The sequence below is a fragment of the Procambarus clarkii genome, chromosome 30 (assembly GCF_040958095.1).
Source record: "Procambarus clarkii isolate CNS0578487 chromosome 30, FALCON_Pclarkii_2.0, whole genome shotgun sequence".
Classification (NCBI taxonomy): Eukaryota; Metazoa; Arthropoda; class Malacostraca; order Decapoda; family Cambaridae; genus Procambarus; species Procambarus clarkii.
Window position 1 is genome coordinate 2496091 of NC_091179.1, and position 19883 is coordinate 2515973.

General features: G+C 38.6%; 1 protein-coding gene across 1 annotated transcript in view; it reads left to right on the forward strand.

Annotated features, from left to right (window-relative positions):
* The window catches only part of LOC138369848 (uncharacterized), a 110351-nt gene extending 91223 nt beyond the window's left edge, over positions 1–19128 (forward strand). The window contains exons 3-4 of the mRNA XM_069333592.1: positions 17947–18070; positions 18165–19128. Of these exons, the coding sequence (XP_069189693.1) occupies positions 17947–18070; positions 18165–18673 (633 nt within the window). The 3' untranslated portion in view covers positions 18674–19128. The remainder of the gene's footprint in view (positions 1–17946; positions 18071–18164) is intronic.
* Positions 19129–19883: the final 755 nt, after the last annotated feature.

Below are 19883 nucleotides of genomic sequence, written 5' to 3' on the forward strand. Positions count from 1 at the left end.
GCAAGTATAAGTAATATTGCTGGAACAAAACTGGATCTTCAAGAAAAAACTAGGCAGTTTTCTTTATGAAGTGCTGGACCAACCGGGCTGTAGTGGATATGTAGGAGTGCAGGCCACTCAAAGCAACAGCCAGTTGCATCATGCTCTCACAAATGAAGCCAGGCCCTATCCCATATGCTTAGTACGTTATGCATATGAGAATGTCAATTCCCACAAACCCGGAAACCCACTTCGGCCAATCATCAGGCAGATACCCCACACCTACATATAGACTGGCTAAGCAACTCGACTGCCTGCTGAGTCGTTATGTGCCTTGTGCTTTCAGCCTGAAGTCTCCAAAGGAATTTGTTGACTTATTGTGGGGAGCACGGGCCATGGGGATGAGAGCCTTTCTGGATGAAGAGCCGTTGTTTATCGTCGTGCCCGTGGCTGAAACAATCGGGATGATGATGGACAGTGTGTATCTTGATCCAGCTTGTACCCCTCTTGACATACCAGACAGCATACGGAGGAAGTTACTCGAAACTTGCACAATAGAGGCATCCTTCATGAGTCCCGGTGAGCACATGAATAAACAAGTGGATCGAGTCGCCATGGGTTCTTCCCTAGGTGTCCTGTTCTCGAATTTTTACATGGATACCATAGAGCAGAGGGTCTAAGTTGACATGGACTTAAAACCTGCCATATACTGTACCCGGACAGGTACAATCGAAGTTTTGCCAATGCCTATGTCGACTGAGCTCTCACTCACAGCTCTGGTTGGAAGCAGGTCGACGAAGGCAGATCGACGAAGAGTAAGGCAGGATATGTCAATAGTCAATAATCCTAGTCAATAATGGCATCTATACTGGATATGTTGATGACGTCATTAAAAGAAAGATGACATGCCATGCAACCTATGAAGAAGCCATCAACATAACACCTGAACCTCCTATTAGATTGTTGTAGAGGAACTTCTTTTCCAAGGCTCATAAAACGGAGGAAAGAGTCCTGAAAGATATTATTAATAGGAACGTTATTACCACAGACACCAATCAGAAGATACAATTAGTAATTTACCACAAAAACAAGAAGACCGCTAACTTGTTTATGAAGAACTCTTCAGACACCAAGCAAAATGACTTAAGAAAGACTTATGTCATCTGCCCTTGACATGCCCAAAAGGGGACTGTCCGCCCTAAAAATTTCAGTAGATAGGCAAGACAGCGACATCTCTCGCTAGGCGATTAACAATGCACAAACAACAGGGCTCCACCAAGGAACATATAATCTCCACACACACACACAACCAGATCATCACCAGAAACATCTTGACAAGCAGCACTGAAATAATCGACAGGTCTTCTCTGAAATAGGGACAGCAGAAGTCTGGACATCAGTGAGGCGCTACATATCAAGATGTCCAGACCAGTAACCAACACTTAATTACATTCTACCCACTTCAAGACCCCAAGCCAACACAGAGACTGGATGCAATGACTCTATCTCATGAACATAAGTTGCCCAGTGTTACAAAGTCAAAGGCGTCTGATGTTAGGCCATCAAAGACCACGGTGCCCCTCATGTTCTCGTGGAAAGATCTGATGATGCTGAGGAGCCTGGGTGGGCATCCGATCTTGGGGAGGATCTTGAACAGGCCATCCCTGCTGACGAGGTCGAAGGCCTTCGTCAGATCTATGAAGGCTACGAAGAGTGGCTGCTTCTGTTCCCTGCATTTCTCCTGCAGTTGTCTGAGGGAAAAGACCATGTCGATGGTGGACCTGCCAGCTCTGAATCCGCATTGTGATTTTGGATAGACTCTCTCTGCAAGTACTTGGAGCCTCTTCAATGCGACTCGAGCAAACAGCTTTCCGACAATACTGAGGAGGGAGATTCCATGGTAATTGTTGCAGTCGCCCCTGTCACCTTTATTCTAATACAGCGTGACGATGTTGGCATCCCTCATGTCCTGTGGCACCTCTCCTTCTTCCCAGCAGAGGCAGAGAATTTCATGCAGCTCCGTGAGCAGGCTACACTCTGCAGCACTTCAAGGTCTCAGCAGGAATGCCATCTTTGCCAGGAGCTTTACCAGAAGCAAGGGAGTCTAGGGCATCGCTGAGTTCTTCCAGGGTCGGTTCGCTGTCGAGTTCCATTAACACAGGCAGACACTCAATGGCGCTCAGGGCATCTTCGGTGACCACATTGTCCCTGGCGTATAGCTCAGAGTAGTGCTCGACCCAGCGCTTCAGCTGCAGTGTCTGGTCCTGAATCACCTCGCCAGTGGCAGATTTCAGAGGAGCGGTCTTCCTCTGGATTAGGCCGAGGGCCTGCTTGATGCCGTCATACATTCCCCTTACATTGCCTGTATCCGTTGCAGTCTGTATCTGGGAGCAGAGCTGGAGCCAATAGTTGTTGGAACATCGCCTGGCGCTCTGCTGCACTTTGCAGTGGACGGCCTTAGGATCTCTAAGTTGCGCTGACTTGGGCAGGCTTTGTAGGCTGCCAAGGCGTTTCTCTTCTCTTCGATGACAGGTGTCATCTCTTCCGAGTGAGCCTCGAACCAGTATATATATATATATATATATATATATATATATATATATATATATATATATATATATATATATATATATATATATATATATATATATATATATATATATATATATATATATATATATATATATATATATATATATATATATATATATATATATATATATATATATATATATATATATATATATATATATATATATATATATATATATATATATATATATATATATATATATATATATATATATATATATATATATATATATATATATATATATATATATATATATATATATATATATATATATATATATATATATATATATATATATATATATATATATATATATATATATATATGCAGAATAACCACATATGAAAAATAGAAACTGCTTAACGCGTTTTCGGCTAATTCGCCTTCATCAGAGCAAAGTAGAATCATTCTACTTTGCTCTGATGAAGGCGAATTAGCCGAAAACGCGTTAAGCAGTTTCTATTTTTCATATGTGGTTATTCTGCATACTTGGATCAGTGTTTTTGTGATCATTGTTGCATATATATATATATATATATATATATATATATATATATATATATATATATTGTGACGGTAACGCGTTGGTGTTCGGCTGTTCAAAAGCTAGGGGTATGGCCTCGTCACATAGAAACAAAAAAAAAAAATAGAAAATCTGGAACTTCGTCTGTGGTAAGGTAATGAGAAGACACACAAAACACAAGTAAATGTAACAATGCAATTTTAATTACGTTAGAAAACAAAACATGAATAAAATGGACATACAAATTCGTATAATAAAATCAATCAATCAAAATAATAAGAATAATCAAATGACAAAATGAAAAGTTACGTTAAGACAAGTGAGCAATAACAAGCAGTGCAATATACAATCAAATAAGAGGTGCAGGAATATAGGCTTTAAGCTATCACCTCTCTTAGTACACGTAAGCCACAGCTTAGTCTACCAAGAAGACGTGTTAACCTTATGAAAGCACGGGATATTCTGAGGACTGAGGTCGTGGCGGCCCCAGACATCTAGTAGTATGGTGGGTGGAAGGCAGGTGCAGCTGGACCCGCAGCCAATCAGCGACGAGCAAGCGACAGACAGGTAGTTTGGCGGTTTGAGGTGGAGCAGGTGTTCCTGGCTGCATACGTTTTGCGCTCTGGCAAACCTTGCTGGTGTAGTAGTTGGATATTTCTTCCATACTTGTTTTATATAGATGTTTATATCGACGTCTTTTGGAGGGAAGAGCAGGCTCAATCTCTTGAAGGAGATTATCGTCACAATATATATATATATATATATATATATATATATATATATATATATATATATATATATATATATATATATATATATATATATATATATATATATATATATATATATGACAATGTCAGACCACGGAGGAAAAATGAAACAGGAAATTTCCTTAAGTACTTTCGTATATTAAATACATCTTCAGAAGGTCATTTTACAGATCGAGTGATGGGTATAAATAGGCAGGAAGGAGTGGTGAAGTAAGGTGAGGTACAATACTTGGACAACGCAGAAGGCCCATTGGCCCATCAGATGCACCCAATTGGCACATCCGATGTAGCACAATGGCCCATCTGATACAGCAGACATACAAGCATAATATATAGGTAATTATAACATAAAGAAGTAAATATATACAATAAATTAGTGAGACAAATGTTTTTCAATGATTCTACTTAAATCGCCCTTTAGCTGATCTATTAGAAATGGATCTAAGTTATATAGACCACTGCTAATATTCAAATTACTTTCTTTGGTGATCTGTATCAAAGCAGATTCAATTATGTTTCTGTTATAGGTGCTTTTACAATTTGTTATTGAAGAAGCACTCTCCCAATCAATTTGGTGAGCTTTTTCTGACAAATGCACAAACAAAGCATTAGACAATTGGCCATGTTTTACAGAGTATTTATGTTGCGATATTCTACATTTTAAATCTTTAGATGTTTGCCCGACATAGAACTTATTACATTCCTTACAAGGTATTTTATAAATGACGCAATTATCACTACGAGGGCTGTTCCTTACTAATAGCTTACCAACAGTGTTTTCGTAGCTAAACATTACATCTATATTAAAAAGTTTCAAGGCCTTGACAATATTCTCAAACCCAGAGAAATATGGTAAACATAACACATTCTTTGGGCGAATCCTTTCACTGCATACATTATTATAATATGTACGACGAGCTTTGTTACGACAAACTTCCAAAAAATTCAGTGGGTAACAAAGCTTAAGACCAATCGAATCAATATTCTTAAATTCTTCATCTAAGAATTCTGGACTCACAACTCGAAGAGCTCTTAGATACATTGAAGAAAAAATTGACTTTTTTACATTGTATTTATGCCCTGAAAAATAATGAACATAAGATAAATTGTTCGTAGGTTTTCTGTAAACACTAAACTTTAATGAAGAGTTTTCCCTATGAATAAGCACATCTTAGAATGGCAAACATTTATCAATTTCAGTCTCCATAGTAAATTTTATGGAGGTAACTTGGTCATTAAGTTTGGCTACAAATTCGTCTGTGTTTACATCTGAAGGCCAAATACACAAGATATCATCAACATATCTAAACCAAGGAATGATTCCAGGAGTTATTTTTGAAACGAATTTCTTTTCAAAGAATTCCATGTACAGGTTTGAGAGCAATGGCGATAGAGGATTCCCCATTGACATTCCAAAAGTCTGTAAATAATACTCATTATTAAAGGTAAATTTACATTCTTAATTAATTAAACAATTAATTCATGAAAACTTGGCTTATTAGGCAAATCGGGCCTTGCATAGTAGGCATAGAAGTGAGTTCTGGCTACTAGGTACGACATATATATATATATATATATATATATATATATATATATATATATATATATATATATATATATATATATATATATATATATATATATATATATATATATATATATAAATATATATATATATATATATATATATATATATATATATATATATATATATATATATATATATAAAATATATATATATATATGTCGTACCTAGTAGCCAGAACGCACTTCTCGGTCTACTATGCAAGGCTCGATTTGCCTAATAAGCCAAGTTTTCCTGAATTAATATATTTTCTCTAATTTTTTTCTTATGAAATGATAAAGCTACCCATTTCATTATGTATGCGGTAAAAAAAATTATTGGAGTTAAAATTATATATATAATTTTTATATATATAATTATATATATATATATATAAAATTATATATATATATATATATATATATATATATATATATATATATATATATATATATATATATATATATATATATATATATATTGCCTCGATTCTTTCCTCAGAAGGAAAGGAGGAAAGAATCCATTGCAGAATCATATTGCAGAAGGAGGAAAGAATCGAGGCAATTACAGAAGCACCATACTGTCCCCCGAGCTCAAACGGCAGCTAAAAGCCTTCGTGAGAACAAGGAGATAGTTGTCAGGAGAGGTGACAAGTCGCCAATATATGTCATTCTTAAAAAAGACGAATATCTGGCGAAAATGAACATCATACTCACTGACCAAACTAAGTTCCAAAGGGTAACGAAGGACACTACAGCCGTATTAAAAGCAAAGGTCAACAAACTGATCGAAACTGTGAACGCCAAGAAATCCGGACTCTACCTGCCAAAGATCATTGGGAAATATAAACCTGGATATGCGTATGGAAATGTCAAGACACACAAGCCTGGAAACCCACTTCGGCCAATCATTAGTCAGATACCCACACCCACGTACAGACTGGCGAAGCGACTCAACGGCCTGCTGACTCCTTATGTTCCTTGCGCCTTCAGCCTGAAGTCTCCAAAGGAATTTGTTAACTTACTGCGGGGCACACGGGCCACAGGGATAAGAGCCTCGTTGGACGTAGAATCGCTGTTTACCAACGTACCTGTGGACGAGACAATCGGGATGATAGCCGACAGAGTGTATCGTGATCCAGCCTGTACTCCTCTTGACATACCAGAAAATATTCTGAGGAAACTACTCCAAGCTTGTGCTAAAGAGGCACCCTTCTTGAGCCCGGATGGGCACATGTATAAGCAAGTAGATGGGGTCGCCATGGGTTCTCCCCTAGGTGTCCTGTTTGCAAACTTCTACATGGGTACCATCCAGCAAAAAGTCTTAGTCGACATGAACTTGAAACCGGCCATATACTGCAGGTATGTTGACGACATTTTTACACAGGTACCTGATGTCAGACATCTGCAGGAGCTGATGGAGGCATTTGAGCAGAGTTCCGTGCTGCGTTTCACTTACGAGATGGAAAAGGATGGGAAGCTGCCCTTTCTAGATGTAACAGTCATGGAAAAGAGCGGAGGTTTCCACACTGCAGTCTACACTAAGGAAACGAACATAGGAATGTGCCTAAATGCCAACAGCGACTGCCCAGGCAGGTACAAGAGGAGTGTTGTTAACGCTTATGTCGACCATGCTCTCAGCCACAGCTCAGAATGGAAGCAAGTCGACGAAGAACTCTGTAGGGTAAGGCAGGTCCTAGTCAACAACGGCTTCTCCAATGGTTTCGTCGAAGACATCATAAGAAGGAAAGTGAAACGCCATGCTACCTCTGAAGAGACAACTAACACAACACCTATACCCCCTATCAGACTATTTTACAGGAACTTCTTTTCCACAGCTCATAAAACGGAGGAAAGGGTCCTGAAAGATATTGTTAATAGAAACGTTATCCCTACAGACAAAAATCAGAGGATACAACTGACGATTTACTATAAAACCAGAAAAACGGCCAGCCTACTCATGAGAAACTCTCCAGACACAAAACAGAATGCTTTAAAAGAGACTAACGTCGTCTATGCCTTCAAATGCCCTCTTGGGGACTGTAAGCTCCAAAAAACCCAGTATATAGGGAAGACAACAACATCTCTTTCTAGGCGTTTAACGATGCATAAGCAACAGGGCTCCATTAAGGAACATATAATCTCTTCCCACAACCAAACCATCGCCAGAGAAATCCTAGTAAACAACACAGAAATCATCGATAGATACAGCGATAGCAGGCGGCTTGACGTTTGCAAGGCACTACACATCAAGAAGTCAACACCAGCAATCAACAGCCAATTAATGCACAACTATATTCTACCCACCTCAAGACTCCGCTCCAATATAGAAGCATCAAGAAATATGGACCAATAGGCTTTCTACAATCACTTCTATTCAATACCCATTGTTTTGTGTTCTGTCTTGTGTTGATGAAATTAATACCCTATTAATGCCACCTCTTGTTCTGTCTTGTGTTGATAAAATTAATACCCTATTAATGCCACCTCACCCCATCCACCTCTCTCAAATGTAGATATAAAATCGGAGATGCGTAAGTTCTATTAAGTTGTGTATTTGTAAACTAAAGTCTTTGAAAATGTAATAAGTTTTACGAAACACGCTCGTGTCGCGTCAGACTAGAAATAAAAATGAATTTTGGAGAATTGATTTTTGATTTACCTCCAACAGTGAAAAGAAATGTACGAAAGATTGAGAAAATTCGTGTTAGAATTATTAATCTTACTTTTTCGGTCATATTTAATAATATATGTCTACAGGAAAGACTGCTACCAAAATATACTAATATATATATATTTATATATACCCCCTATCAGGGGGGTATATATATATATTCCGAGGCTATGGGTCCCCCTTCTTCCAGCTAGAGGTGGTACACCCTACTATATATATATATATATATATATATATATATATATATATATATATATATATATATATATATATATATATATATATATATATATATATATATATATATATATATATATATATATATATATATATATTAACATTAGTATATTTTGGTAGCAGTCTTTCCTGTAGACATATTTTATTAAATATGACCGAAAAAGTAAGATTAATAATTCTAACACGAATTTTCTCAATCTTTCGTACATTATGCTTCACTGTTGGAGGTAAATCAAAAATCACTTCTCCAAAATTCATTTTTATTTCTAGTCTGACGCGACACGGGCGCGTTTCGTAAAACTTATTACATTTTCAAAGACTTCACAAATACACAACTGATTAGAACTTGCGTTTCCCTGATTTTATATCTATATTTGAGTGAGGTGGGAAGGGTGATGTGGCATTACATTTGAGTGAGGTGGGAAGGATGATGTGGCATTAGAGGATATTAATAGGGTATTAAAAGTATCAACACAAGACAGAACACGAAACAATGGATATTGAATAGAAGTGTTTGTAGAAAGCCTATTGGTCCATATTTCTTGATGCTTCTATATTGGAGCGGAGTCTTGAGGTGGGTAGAATATAGTTGTGCAATAATTGGCTGTTGATTGCTGGTGTTGACTTCTTGATGTGTAGTGCCTCGCAAACGTCAAGCCGCCTGCTATCGCTGTATCTATCGATGATTTCTGTGTTGTTTACTAGGATTTCTCTGGCGATGGTTTGGTTATGGGAAGAGATTATATGTTCCTTAATGGAGCCCTGTTGTTTATGCATCGTTAAACGCCTAGAAAGAGATGTTGTTGTCTTGCCTATATACTGGGTTTTTTGGAGCTTACAGTCCCCAAGTGGGCATTTGAAGGCATAGACGACGTTAGTCTCTTTTAAAGCGTTCTGTTTCGTGTCTGGAGAGTTTCTCATGAGTAGGCTGGCCGTTTTTCTGGTTTTATAGTAAATCGTCAGTTGTATCCTCTGATTTTTGTCTGTAGGGATAACGTTTCTATTAACAATATCTTTCAGGACCCTTTCCTCTGTTTTATGAGCTGTGGAAAAGAAGTTCCTGTAAAATAGTCTAATAGGGGGTATAGGTGTTGTGTTAGTTGTCTCTTCGGAGGTTGCATGGCTTTTCACTTTCCTTCTTATGATGTCTTCGATGAAACCATTGGAGAAGCCGTTATTGACTAGAACCTGCCTTACCCTACAGAGTTCTTCGTCGACTTGCTTCCATTCTGAGCTGTGGCTGAGAGCACGGTCGACGTATGCGTTAACAACACTCCTCTTGTACCTGTCAGGGCAGTCGCTGTTGGCATTTAGGCACATTCCTATGTTTGTTTCCTTTGTGTAGACTGCAGTGTGGAAACCTCCGCCCTTTTCCATGACTGTTACATCTAGAAAAGGCAGCTTCCCATCCTTTTCCGTCTCGTAAGTGAAACGCAGCACGGAACTCTGCTCAAATGCCTCCTTCAGCTCCTGCAGATGTCTGACATCAGGTACCTGTGTAAAAATGTCGTCAACATACCTGCAGTATATGGCCGGTTTCAAGTTCATGTCGACTAAGACTTTTTGCTCGATGGTACCCATGTAGAAGTTTGCAAACAGGACACCTAGGGGAGAACCCATAGCAACCCCATCTACTTGCTTATACATATGCCCATCCGGGCTCAAGAAGGGTGCCTCTTTAGTACAAGCTTGGAGTAGTTTCCTCAGAATACTTTCTGGCATGTCAAGAGGAGTACAGGCTGGATCACGATACACTCTGTCGGCTATCATTCCGATTGTCTCGTCCACAGGTACGTTGGTAAACAGCGATTCTACGTCCAACGAGGCTCTTATCCCTGTGGCCCGTGCGCCCCGCAGTAAGTCCACAAATTCCTTTGGAGACTTCAGGCTGAAGGCGCAAGGAACATAAGGAGTCAGCAGGCCGTTGAGTCGCTTTGCCAATCTGTACGTGGGTGTGGGTATCTGGCTAATGATTGGCCGAAGTGGGTTTCCAGGCTTGTGCGTCTTGACATTTCCATACGCATATCCAGGTTTATATTCCCCAATGATCTTTGGCAGGTGGAGTCCGGATTTCTTGGCGTTCACAGTTTCGATTAGTCTGTTGACCTTTGCTTTTAATTCGGCTGTAGTGTCCTTCGTTACCCTTTGGAACTTAGTTTGGTCAGAGAGTATGATGTTCATTTTCGCCAGATATTCGTCTTTTTTAAGAATGACATATATTGGCGACTTGTCACCTCTCCTGACAACTATCTCCTTGTTCTCACGAAGGCTTTTAGCTGCCGCTCTAAGCTCGGGGGACAGTATGGTGCTTCTGTAGTTGCCTCGATTCTTTCCTCCTTCTGCAATAAGTTCTGCTTGTAAGGTATCTTTGGTAGTGACCTTCTTTTGTGTCTCGAGGTTGAATATGTCGTCCAACAGAATTTCCAACTCCACTTTCCGGGCCATTTCACTCGGTCTGGACATAACATGACAGTTTATGCCCAGACCAAGTCACTCTCCTAAATCTGGGCATAAACTGTCATGTTATGTCCAGACCGAGTGAAATGGCCCGGAAAGTGGAGTTGGAAATTCTGTTGGACGACATATTCGACCTCGAGACACAAAAGAAGGTCACTACCAAAGATACCTTACAAGCAGAACTTATTGCAGAAGGAGGAAAGAATCGAGGCAACTACAGAAGCACCATACTGTCCCCCGAGCTTAGAGCGGCAGCTAAAAGCCTTCGTGAGAACAAGGAGATAGTTGTCAGGAGAGGTGACAAGTCGCCAATATATGTCATTCTTAAAAAAGACGAATATCTGGCGAAAATGAACATCATACTCTCTGACCAAACTAAGTTCCAAAGGGTAACGAAGGACACTACAGCCGAATTAAAAGCAAAGGTCAACAAACTGATCGAAACTGTGAACGCCAAGAAATCCGGACTCCACCTGCCAAAGATCATTGGGGAATATAAACCTGGATATGCGTATGGAAATGTCAAGACGCACAAGCCTGGAAACCCACTTCGGCCAATCATTAGCCAGATACCCACACCCACGTACAGATTGGCAAAGCGACTCAACGGCCTGCTGACTCCTTATGTTCCTTGCGCCTTCAGCCTGAAGTCTCCAAAGGAATTTGTGGACTTACTGCGGGGCGCACGGGCCACAGGGATAAGAGCCTCGTTGGACGTAGAATCGCTGTTTACCAACGTACCTGTGGACGAGACAATCGGAATGATAGCCGACAGAGTGTATCGTGATCCAGCCTGTACTCCTCTTGACATGCCAGAAAGTATTCTGAGGAAACTACTCCAAGCTTGTACTAAAGAGGCACCCTTCTTGAGCCCGGATGGGCATATGTATAAGCAAGTAGATGGGGTTGCTATGGGTTCTCCCCTAGGTGTCCTGTTTGCAAACTTCTACATGGGTACCATCGAGCAAAAAGTCTTAGTCGACATGAACTTGAAACCGGCCATATACTGCAGGTATGTTGACGACATTTTTACACAGGTACCTGATGTCAGACATCTGCAGGAGCTGAAGGAGGCATTTGAGCAGAGTTCCGTGCTGCGTTTCACTTACGAGACGGAAAAGGATGGGAAGCTGCCTTTTCTAGATGTAACAGTCATGGAAAAGGGCGGAGGTTTCCACACTGCAGTCTACACAAAGGAAACAAACATAGGAATGTGCCTAAATGCCAACAGCGACTGCCCTGACAGGTACAAGAGGAGTGTTGTTAACGCATACGTCGACCGTGCTCTCAGCCACAGCTCAGAATGGAAGCAAGTCGACGAAGAACTCTGTAGGGTAAGGCAGGTTCTAGTCAATAACGGCTTCTCCAATGGTTTCATCGAAGACATCATAAGAAGGAAAGTGAAAAGCCATGCAACCTCCGAAGAGACAACTAACACAACACCTATACCCCCTATTAGACTATTTTACAGGAACTTCTTTTCCACAGCTCATAAAACAGAGGAAAGGGTCCTGAAAGATATTGTTAATAGAAACGTTATCCCTACAGACAAAAATCAGAGGATACAACTGACGATTTACTATAAAACCAGAAAAACGGCCAGCCTACTCATGAGAAACTCTCCAGACACGAAACAGAACGCTTTAAAAGAGACTAACGTCGTCTATGCCTTCAAATGCCCACTTGGGGACTGTAAGCTCCAAAAAACCCAGTATATAGGCAAGACAACAACATCTCTTTCTAGGCGTTTAACGATGCATAAACAACAGGGCTCCATTAAGGAACATATAATCTCTTCCCATAACCAAACCATCGCCAGAGAAATCCTAGTAAACAACACAGAAATCATCGATAGATACAGCGATAGCAGGCGGCTTGACGTTTGCGAGGCACTACACATCAAGAAGTCAACACCAGCAATCAACAGCCAATTATTGCACAACTATATTCTACCCACCTCAAGACTCCGCTCCAATATAGAAGCATCAAGAAATATGGACCAATAGGCTTTCTACAAACACTTCTATTCAATATCCATTGTTTCGTGTTCTGTCTTGTGTTGATACTTTTAATACCCTATTAATATCCTCTAATGCCACATCATCCTTCCCACCTCACTCAAATGTAATGCCACATCACCCTTCCCACCTCACTCAAATGTAGATATAAAATCAGGGAAACGCAAGTTCTAATCAGTTGTGTATTTGTGAAGTCTTTGAAAATGTAATAAGTTTTACGAAACGCGCCCGTGTCGCGTCAGACTAGAAATAAAAATGAATTTTGGAGAAGTGATTTTTGATTTACCTCCAACAGTGAAGCATAATGTACGAAAGATTGAGAAAATTCGTGTTAGAATTATTAATCTTACTTTTTCGGTCATATTTAATAAAATATATATATTAGTATATTTTGGAAAACATATGTTGTTGAATATGACCGAAAGGGTAAGATTAACCCTTTAACCACGCAACGCGCCTGCAGGCCCATGTCTGGGTTGTGCTGCGCGCCTCCGGGTATTTGTATTTTTCATGTTCAATTCAAAACTCCCGCGACTACATGGGGTTCACATCCGCTTCCTCAGGGCTCTTGTAAACAGACCTCATCTTTAAAAAAAAATCGTGGTTAACATTCCCGGTTGTGAGAGTCTCAATAGTGAGTGAGCAACCAAGGCTGTAGCTCCCAGCATGAGCGCACAATACTGCTGTTCAGCGTGTGACTACAGCATCGCCTAATAATGTCAAAATATATATATAACCTGTATTATTTAGCCATGATAGTATTATAGAAGAGACTGAGTGTGATAATGACTGGGTACACTGTTCAAATATCAGTGATTCAATGCTGTTCACGATGTTCACAGCGCTAGCCACAGCACTACAGCTGTGGTGCTGTTTCGACCATCTAGGAATCTTCAAACGACTTCTTAGGTTCCTTTTCAAAATAAACTCATGGCCAATTATTCATTTACAGGAATTAGTGACCAGGATTGTGGTTATACTTAGCGTTGTGCGTAGTATTGTGGAAGGAGGAATTTTGGTGAGGGAGGAAGGGAGAGAATTGAGGTAGCCTCACTATGTGTGGCAGCCACTCTTGTTTTGCTCACCATACTAGTTTCGAGGTTCGCTATGGGGAGCACATATGTACATGGGTATATACAGTGTGTGTGTATATAGTGTAATAACAGCAACAGGAGTATGTTGAAAGGAGCTATTTTAGTTAGGGAGGTGACGTCGTAATCGTAGCGTCGTCTGCAGTCTGCTGTGTGATTTGTCATGCAGTGTATGGTGGCCACTGTACTGTTTGGACACAATACCGGCTTACTTGCAGAGTTCTGGTAAATAAAACATGTATATAGGTATATATAACATGTGTAAATAGTGTAATAAAAACAATAACAGTATGGTGGGAGGAGCAATGTTTGTGAGTAAGATATTGGAGTGAGGGAGGGCCTGTCTGGGTGTGGCTGCTCACACTCGCGGTGTTCTGAATCTGTTGATGGTGAATGTATATAGTATGACAGTGTATAGTGTGTAAATAGATTGTATATATACATAAATTAGCATGATACATGGTAAATATGTGCAACATTTGTACACAAGTGTCATGCACGTAACACAGTGTGTTTGGACAGTATGGATGTTTTACTGCCATAATATAGTGTACGTGTTCATTATACACAGGATTAGCACGTAAAAACAAATCAAATGTATTTGGAACTGTGGGCAAAAAATGAACATAAATATATTCGCGGCAACTCGCGCACCCCGCCGGCCTCGGGAGCTTACGACATAGGCGAACGGGGAATGATGATGTCACGCGCCAACTTACGGACCCCATAGCAGTCAAAGTAAGTACAATTTCGATTTTTCTTTTTACATAGTCATACTGAGGGAAGGGTTTTTGACAATTAAAAAAACAAATTAATTTTTTCCAGAGAATTTATTTCCTGCACACTTGTCATATTTGGAGGCGGCACAGTTAAGGGGTTAATGATTCTAATACGAATCTTTTCAATATTTCTTATGTTTTTCTTCACTGTTGGGGGTAATTGAAAAATTAACTCCCCAAAGTTCATTTTCTCATTTTTTTATTTATGGACTGACGCCGAAAAGCATTTAGCAAGGACTTCTCACATTTTCAATGACAGGTTTTTAGACACATCATTTCATGATTATATTCGTTTTTTGGGTGAGGTGATATGACAAATGTTTTTGGGTGAACTAACAAAAGACAGAAAACGAAACAATGGGTATGTTTTATATTTGCTGCTTCTATATTTCTATTGCTGCTTCTATGTTGTTTCGGGTACTTGAAGTGGGTAGAATATAGTTATGTGATAGTTGACTGTTGATTGCTGGTGTTGACTTTTTGATGTGTAGGGCCTCGCTGATGTCGAGTCTCCTGCTATCGCTGTATCTATCGATGATTTCTGTGTTGCTTGTTAAGATTTCTCTGATGATGGTCTGGTTGTGAGAGGAGATTATATGTTCCCTGATGGAGCCCTGTTGGTTGTGTAACTTTGAGATCTTTGGGGCTGACAGTCCCAAAGTGGGTATGTCTGCCCACTTGTCCGAAAGTCTGGTGCTGACAATGGCCATGAGCATCCGAAACGTTCATCTCACTTTCCCATTTCTCTGTGGATTTTCTGCATATAATATATATATATATATATATATATATATATATATATATATATATATATATATATATATATATATATATATATATATATATATATATATATATATATATAATTCATTTATTTATATTCTCAACAATAACTAAACACACAAGTTATGTATGTAATACCGACAACTCTTCTCGTGTGTAGGATTCTAAACTAAGAGAGCCAGATGCATCACACACCTTGGCATAACCAGTATGCTAACCACTACACCTTGACAGATCGTTAAAAAGGTTGAAAGTCGGGAGATATTTCCCCAACATATAAAATCCCAACACCACCACCATGGTAAGAGATTAGACGTTTATTTTCATCAAATCAGTCATATTTACTGGAGAAAATGCAAGCATCAAATATTCGTCTCAAATAAAAGGTTAGAATCCTTCACGGGAGAAGAGTTCTTGGTGTTACATATAACTTATGCATATATATGCAAGTGTGTCATATATTTGAGGCTCCCATTTTCTCTAGTAAATGTGACTGATTTGTTGAAAATGAACGTCTGATCTCATTCATTTAATATTTACCCATTCATCTATGTATCTTTCCATCCATATATACAACTATCTATCAATCTTTCTCTCTATCTCTCTGTACATCCATCCATCTATCCTTCTGTCTATCCATCTACCTATCTCTCTATATATCCATCTATCCTTCCACCTATACGTCCATCCATCTGTCCATCAATCTGTCAACCAATCAACATATCCATCCATGAATCTCTCCATCTTTCTATTCCTCCATCTGTCTTTGTATCACTCAATTGTACATTAGTCTATCAATTCACATATCTATGTATCTATCAATCTATCAATCAATCTATCCATCTATCTATTAATTTATCTGTCGATTAATGTAGCCATCCATCTTTCTATCCATCCGTCTATCTATCCATCTATGTGTCTATCCAACCATTCATCCTTTCATCTATCCCTCTATTTGTCCATTCTACTCAGCTATCTATCAGTCTAATCATGTATCCATTTATTTATCTATTCATCCGTGTATCCATTCATTTACTCAAATATCTGTCCATTCATCTACTAAGATATCTATCCATCTATCTCTAAATCTGTCTATTCATTTATCTGTCCATCATCTAACCATCCATCTATCTATCCAATTATCCGTCCATGAATCCATCCATGTATCTATTCATCTAGTTATCCATCTGTCTTTCCATCAATCTATCCATCCATCTGTCGACCCCATCTAACCATTATCAACTTATACATCCATCTATCTACTGGGTGTCTGTCTGTCTCTGTCTTTGCATCTAAGTGTTTCATTCACCTGGGCTGAATGGGTCTCGAACCTTGGACCCCACGTGTGTGAGGCCGAAGCTCTATTGACTCTATCGATAAAGCTCTATCGCTCTATACAAAATAAATATTTTTTGCATCTAAGTGTCTCTATCTGTTTTCTTGTTTCTGTCTGTCTTCTGTATGTCTATGTCTTTATCTCTGTCTCGGTTTCTGGTCTGTCTGTCTGTCTCTCCCACTAATAAAAATATATAATTGTCTAATGGGCGGGCGATCGCTGGTGATAGGAGCTTAGTGATGTGAAATACTAAAAATTTAAGAATTGCTCCTTTACTCTGAGAAAGTGGATGGCTTGAGAAACATTTGAAGCTGTGGCAGGATTGTCTGTGGATCTGGATGCTTGTACATGACGTGAAAATTATGAACAGGCGGATTGTTTTTCAAAAAAGATCAGTGAATTATAGTGTATATTACTATATGAAAAATGCAGTTTTTACAATTTTGTTTTGAAAATATTAGATATGTAGCCAACAGGCTGAAGCAAAAATCTTCGTATGGGGGTGTCTGAATGTGACCTTAGCACGCTGTTCCGTTTTGAATTCTGGTGACCCCGACCGGCCTGTGATTATCCCGGACCCTAGATCCTCCGCCAATTCGGGTGAGGCAAACCCCAAGTGTCTGTCCTCCAACTTTCGACAGACAAACAAAACAAACAAACAAATAAATATTTATCTCTACAGTATAGATATAAATAACCACATTAGGGAATTGAGAAAGTCGAACTAAGACCATCTTCCAATAGCTGGAAAGAAGTTATCTCTTTACGTTTCCTACGCAATATAATTTTAGTCATTTTAATGTCTTTAAATCTGTTTCAAATAATATACAGAAGAATATTGCATTGTGTTATGATTAAAACACCATCAACACTACACAATGCTAGGGAACTACACTTCTTTAGTGGATTCCACTGATATATTTATAATTACAGCACTAATTGCAGATCCCATCTACAATACTTTGCCATAACCTCACCCTTCCTCTATTTTGCCAGTTTATAAACACATGAAACATAAATATATGTGATCTACTATTTAAACTCTTTTGATGTTCCTCTATATCAGTCAAGTTAGTCCATTCTGCTCTCTTTTACCAATTGTTACTAATATTTCTTCTATTTTTTATTACATTTCCATTTTAGGTGACGTATCCGACCTTCCCCAACTTGTCAGCGTGCACGATTGGGTCAAGGCCGGTTTCTGGAAAGTTTACCTGTGCCGCACTCTGCCTGCAAGACCCCAAATGCTCACTCTTCTGTCTGTCTGGTATGGGTGTGTTTCTGTCTTCATGTGTCTGTTTATAATCCAAAGTCTTAGTTTTAGAACATGAGAATAAATAGAATCGCTCTCGTCCGTACAGGAGGAACTTGCCAGCTGTACAGCGCCAAAGTTGGGAGGAATTGGGCAGGTCAAGGGACATTTATGGCAGGAACGTGCTTCTCTAACTGGGGAAGTACCATCATGAACAACGTCTCGGTCACCGCCCACAACGAGTATTCCGCATACTATGCTGCTGCCTTTGGAATAGACGGATTTTTTTGCAGCAGTATTCATGAATGTTTCTCTTCCTTCTGTGTTAACCAGTCATACTTCGCCCTCTCCCTGGGCTCCTACCGTGCTGTTACCTCTGTCAAGATCCAGACCTTAGGTTATTATTTTTCCAACGTGAAGATTCGGGTTGGAAATTCCTCGTCATACTCAACAGGATTCTCTGCCAACACTCTGCTGGCGACGTTCATCGGCCCCGTCACTGCCAATACAGTGCTCACCTTCACAGCCACCCAGCCCATCGTCGGTTCTGTGGTGTCCTTCATGCAAAACATTGTTGATTGCTTTTGTATGTGTGACATACAAGTGTTCGCACAATAAACGATGAAGTAGGGCAGTGAATGAAGGAAGTACAGATGACGAATTATCTTTGCACTGTTTTAGTCTCTCATCCGTTATTAATCTCTACATCCACAAACATATATCAAGTGCAGAAATAATGTAATGTGGTTGGATGAAGAACTGTCCGTACAGATCTCTGTACATTGCACCCATAGACTTATATGAGATTCTTGACTGCAGGCTTAGAACCTACATTACATTTAAAGCACATTTAAAGCTCTTAGCACATTTAAACCTTAATAATTGTCTAAGAACACCATATGCTAATCACTTCACATTAATTTCCTTAATTACAGCGAGGTGAGCCCTAGTGAAGAGTCATGTTGCTAGAGACGCCACGACAACCGTTTGAGATATTCACCTCTTAGTGATTTTCTTAGTGTTGCTAATTTTATATTAGGATATCTAATTTATTTATGAAGAGGGAATAACAACCCATAATAATAATGATGAGAAATTGTAAGATAAGATTAAGATTTCGGAATATATATATATATAAATATATATATAAATATATATATATATATATATATATATATATATATATATATATATATATATATATATATATATATAAATATATATATATATATATATATATATATATATATATATATATATATATATATATATATATATATATATATAGTACTTAAGGAAATTTCTTGTTTCATTTTTCCTCCGTGGTCTGACATTGTCATATTTTTAATCACGTGTTTATTTTCGTGATATACACACACACACAAACTTTTTCAGTGTCAGAGTAGTTAACGGATGGAATGCATTAGGCAGTGATGTGGTGGAGGCTGACTCCATACACAGTTTTAAATGTAGATATGATAGAGCCCAGTAGGCTCAGGAATCTGTACACCAGTTGATTGACAGTTGAGAGGCGGGACCAAAGAGCCAGAGCTCAACCCCCGCAAGCAGAAATAGGTGAGTACATATATATATATATACATATATATATATATATATATATATATATATATATATATATATATATATATATATATATATATATTTATATATATATATATATATATATATATATATATATATATATATATATATATATATATATATATATATATATAAATTAGTATATTTTGGTAGCAGTCTTTCTTGTAAACATATCTTGTTAAATATGACCGAAAAAAGTAAGATTAATAATTCTAACACGAATTTT